Raw genomic sequence first — 3,586 nt, 5'->3', positions numbered from 1 at the left:
AGGGATTCACCGATTTATAATTGTATTATTCAAGCAACTGGGAAGAGACACTGTTTTCCCCCCTGAATGGCGTCACAATTTCAACACCAGAGATTTTGCTTGCAACAATAGCTTGGCTCCTGTTGCTGCAGTTTATTTCAACTGTCAAAGGGAGCGTGGTTGTGGTGGAAGAAGGATGGAATAAGATGATGATCAGATCATGAAGATCATATCATCAACGCTAATGTTATCCCTGGGAACACCTCCACTAAAAATGAATATTAATAATTAAATAATTGAGTGTTCTCTCTATCTGTACTTTATATTTCCTGCCTAGTTAATAATAATCAACTCATTTAAAAGGGGAGGTTACTTAGCTTCTTCTTTTAAGATTAGAGCTTCTTTGTTGTTAAGAAATTTGAATAAATTTGATGTAATGGAAGTTTAATGCTTTTAATATTTAAGTTTTATTAATTAAAATGATGAGAACACTTATAATTATATATGGATTTCTTGTTTTTATACTTGGTTATTACTTATTAGTATACTCATAATTGTATATGTTCTCATACGTACATGCACTAACTTTTAAGAAAATATTACTAAAAAAAGAGAAGGATGGGAATAAGGGTTTAAGATAGGAAAAATTAGGTATATGATGCTGAGTGTTTAAAAAAGTGTACAAATAATTTTTTTATTATATATTTAAAAAATGATGTTAAATTGTATCTCACTTCTACCAAGTTATATGAATTAGATCTAATTAAATCAAATTAGATATTGAAATTTAGTACATTTATAATTATACATGTACTCTTATATGTACTATTGTAATTATATATATACTCTTATAATTGGTGTATAAACTTTTTGACAAATATATATTTTTGTAATTATATATATACACAAATTTTAAATATATACACACATTTTATCCATTTATACTATTCTCATTTTATGTTATGCCTATTATAACCAGGTTCTATGTAAAAGCACAAAATTTTGTGTTTCTTACTGCATTATATTTTGTGTCCATGTTACCTGCAGATTTCTATTAACCACACAATATCTATAAAAGGATTTAAAACGCAAATGTAGAGACCATGAATATAAAAATACTATTTAACAACGTGATTTTATAGAGATTACAGAAGTTCTGTTTCTCAAGACAACACCTTGAAATAGAAATTTTTCACTTTTCTTACTTCATATTTTGTATTTTAAAGATAATTTCCAAACGTTATAACATTTGTAAAAAAATAATATATATACTCTTATAGTTATGCATATTTTTTTTAATTATATACTCTTATAATTATGACAAAATAAAACTATAAACTTTTTAAAAAATCCACAATATGATGGCAAAAAAATTAGGATGTGAAGAAATGGTTGGAAAGAAAATTAAGTAGTACAACTAATTTTTTATTATATATTTAAAAAAAATATAATTTATAACTATATATTATTTTAGACAAAATTATTTTTTTATAAAACATATATTAAAAATATATAAAATAATAATATAAAAATATATAAATACATAATTACTAATTTTTATGCGCATATAATTTTTTTGTATTTTATATATGAAATATGATAAAATATTTATGGTTTAATTATTCTATTGGTCTCTATAGTTTTATCAAATTTACAATTAAATCTTTATATTTTTTTCTTTTAATTAGATTCCTATACTTCTTTTAATTTTTTAATTAGGTCTTTATCAATATAAAAAATATTAAAATTAACTGAATATTTTTTTGTAAATTGAAGGTATTTATAATTAAAAATTTAATTAAATTTTTAATCGCATATATTTGGAGAGAAATATTAAGTTGATTTTAACATTTTTGATATGAAAATAATCTAATTATAAAATTAAAAAGAATATAAAGACCCAATTAAAAAAAATATAAAATTTAACTAAAAATTTGATAAAACTATTGAGATCAACAGAGTAATTAAATCAATATTTATTCATTCAAAAAATTAGAATCCAAAACTATTTGTTTAAAATAAAAAAATACTTGTAATATTGAACAATTTCATATTTACTATTAATATATATAGATCGAATAAAAATAAGAGTAATGATTAAGAAATGTAATTAATAAGGATATTTAAAATATATCATAATAAAATAATATATTTATTAGATCATCTATAATTTCTTAAAAAGTATTATAAAAATTTTAACTATTCAAAATAAGATTTCCTCCAAAGGAAGGAAATGTTACTCTCTCTCTCTCTCTGAGCTTCCTACCATTCACATTCTTTTCCATCCTTTTTTATTTTTGTTTTTCATTTTATATTTAGACATTTCTTTCTATGCTATGAAAGCACTCTAAGTATTTTTTAAAAATAGTAATTATTTTAAAAGTTTAGCCATTTAAAATAATTAAAATCTTATGTTTACATCATAAATTTTGATCGACTAATAGTGAAATACAATTAAAGTAATGCTAATTTTAATCTATTAATACAAAATTGAGCATATTTATTTTTCTAGTGATTTAGTCATTGGTTACATTTATAAATGATTATAGTTATATCTACAATTGAAGACATAAAAAATTAGAAAAATTAATAGCGCGCCCACACACATATAGAGAAAGTTTAGTTTGGGTAAGGAATAATAAATGGAAGAGAAATAACTCAGATAAGTGGAATTAAAAAAATAACGAGAATTTAAAATTTATAAAAAAAATTTGTTCCAAGAATAATTTGACTAACTTATTAAAACTTTAAGACCAAGTGGGTTTATTTTTGTAGAAATAATTATTTTGGCACTCAACAGATTTTGATTTTAATAAAATAATATCCAAAAAATATTAGTACTTTTATGATAATAAAGGAGGATAAATTAATTTTTTTATGTAAAAATTAATAGTTAACTAAATAAATTAATCATTAACTTAACTTTTGAATCATTTTGTCAAGCTAAATATATTTTTTGAGAATTATTTTGTTATTAATATATTTTAGGTATTATTTTATCAAAATTAAAATTTTTTGGGTATCAATATAGTTATTTACTTTAATTTGACTTTATATAAATTAGTGTATATTAGATAATATATGATATACACTATTATCTAAGGAATAGAAATATTAATTCGACTTATAATTATATTTTTTAAAATTTAATTTTAGATACATATGTTTCTTTATGGCCAAATTAATTACGTTAGAAGATCATTTTAATCAAATTTTTTTAAATAAATTATTTAAATATTTTATTTATGAATATAGATATTTTAAATATAATTTATATTTTTATATTTTATTATTTATTTTATTTATATTATAAACGAATTGTTTATGCATAGATAAACACGTATTTTAAATCAATAAAATAAATGCACCTCTGACACGTGGGAAATGAAGAACTCTTCATGTTCTTTCGTTTATAGTGTAAGAGTTTAGGGTATAATTTGTCTGATTATTTACGCTTGTAAATAAAATATATTTAAAATTAATTTATTTATACTATAAATAAAATACAGTATAACAAATTTTAAGTAGCTATAAAAAATCTATAAATATTGATCTTCATTCACTATAATATTTTAGGTTTATGGTCACGATTTTTTTTATCACAGTA

General features: G+C 20.6%; 1 protein-coding gene across 1 annotated transcript in view; it reads left to right on the top strand.

Moving 5' to 3' along the window:
* Window positions 1-402, top strand: part of LOC107470255 (protein FLOWERING LOCUS T-like) — a 3,119-nt gene extending 2,717 nt beyond the window's left edge. Inside the window, exon 4 of the mRNA XM_016089651.3 lies at window positions 3-402. Coding sequence (XP_015945137.1) covers window positions 3-184 — 182 coding nt within the window. The 3' untranslated portion in view covers window positions 185-402. The remainder of the gene's footprint in view (window positions 1-2) is intronic.
* The last annotated feature ends 3,184 nt before the right edge of the window (window positions 403-3,586 follow it).

This window comes from Arachis duranensis, chromosome 6 (assembly GCF_000817695.3).
Source record: "Arachis duranensis cultivar V14167 chromosome 6, aradu.V14167.gnm2.J7QH, whole genome shotgun sequence".
Lineage (NCBI taxonomy): Eukaryota > Viridiplantae > Streptophyta > Magnoliopsida > Fabales > Fabaceae > Arachis > Arachis duranensis.
This window is presented reverse-complemented; position numbering and strand designations above follow the sequence as displayed.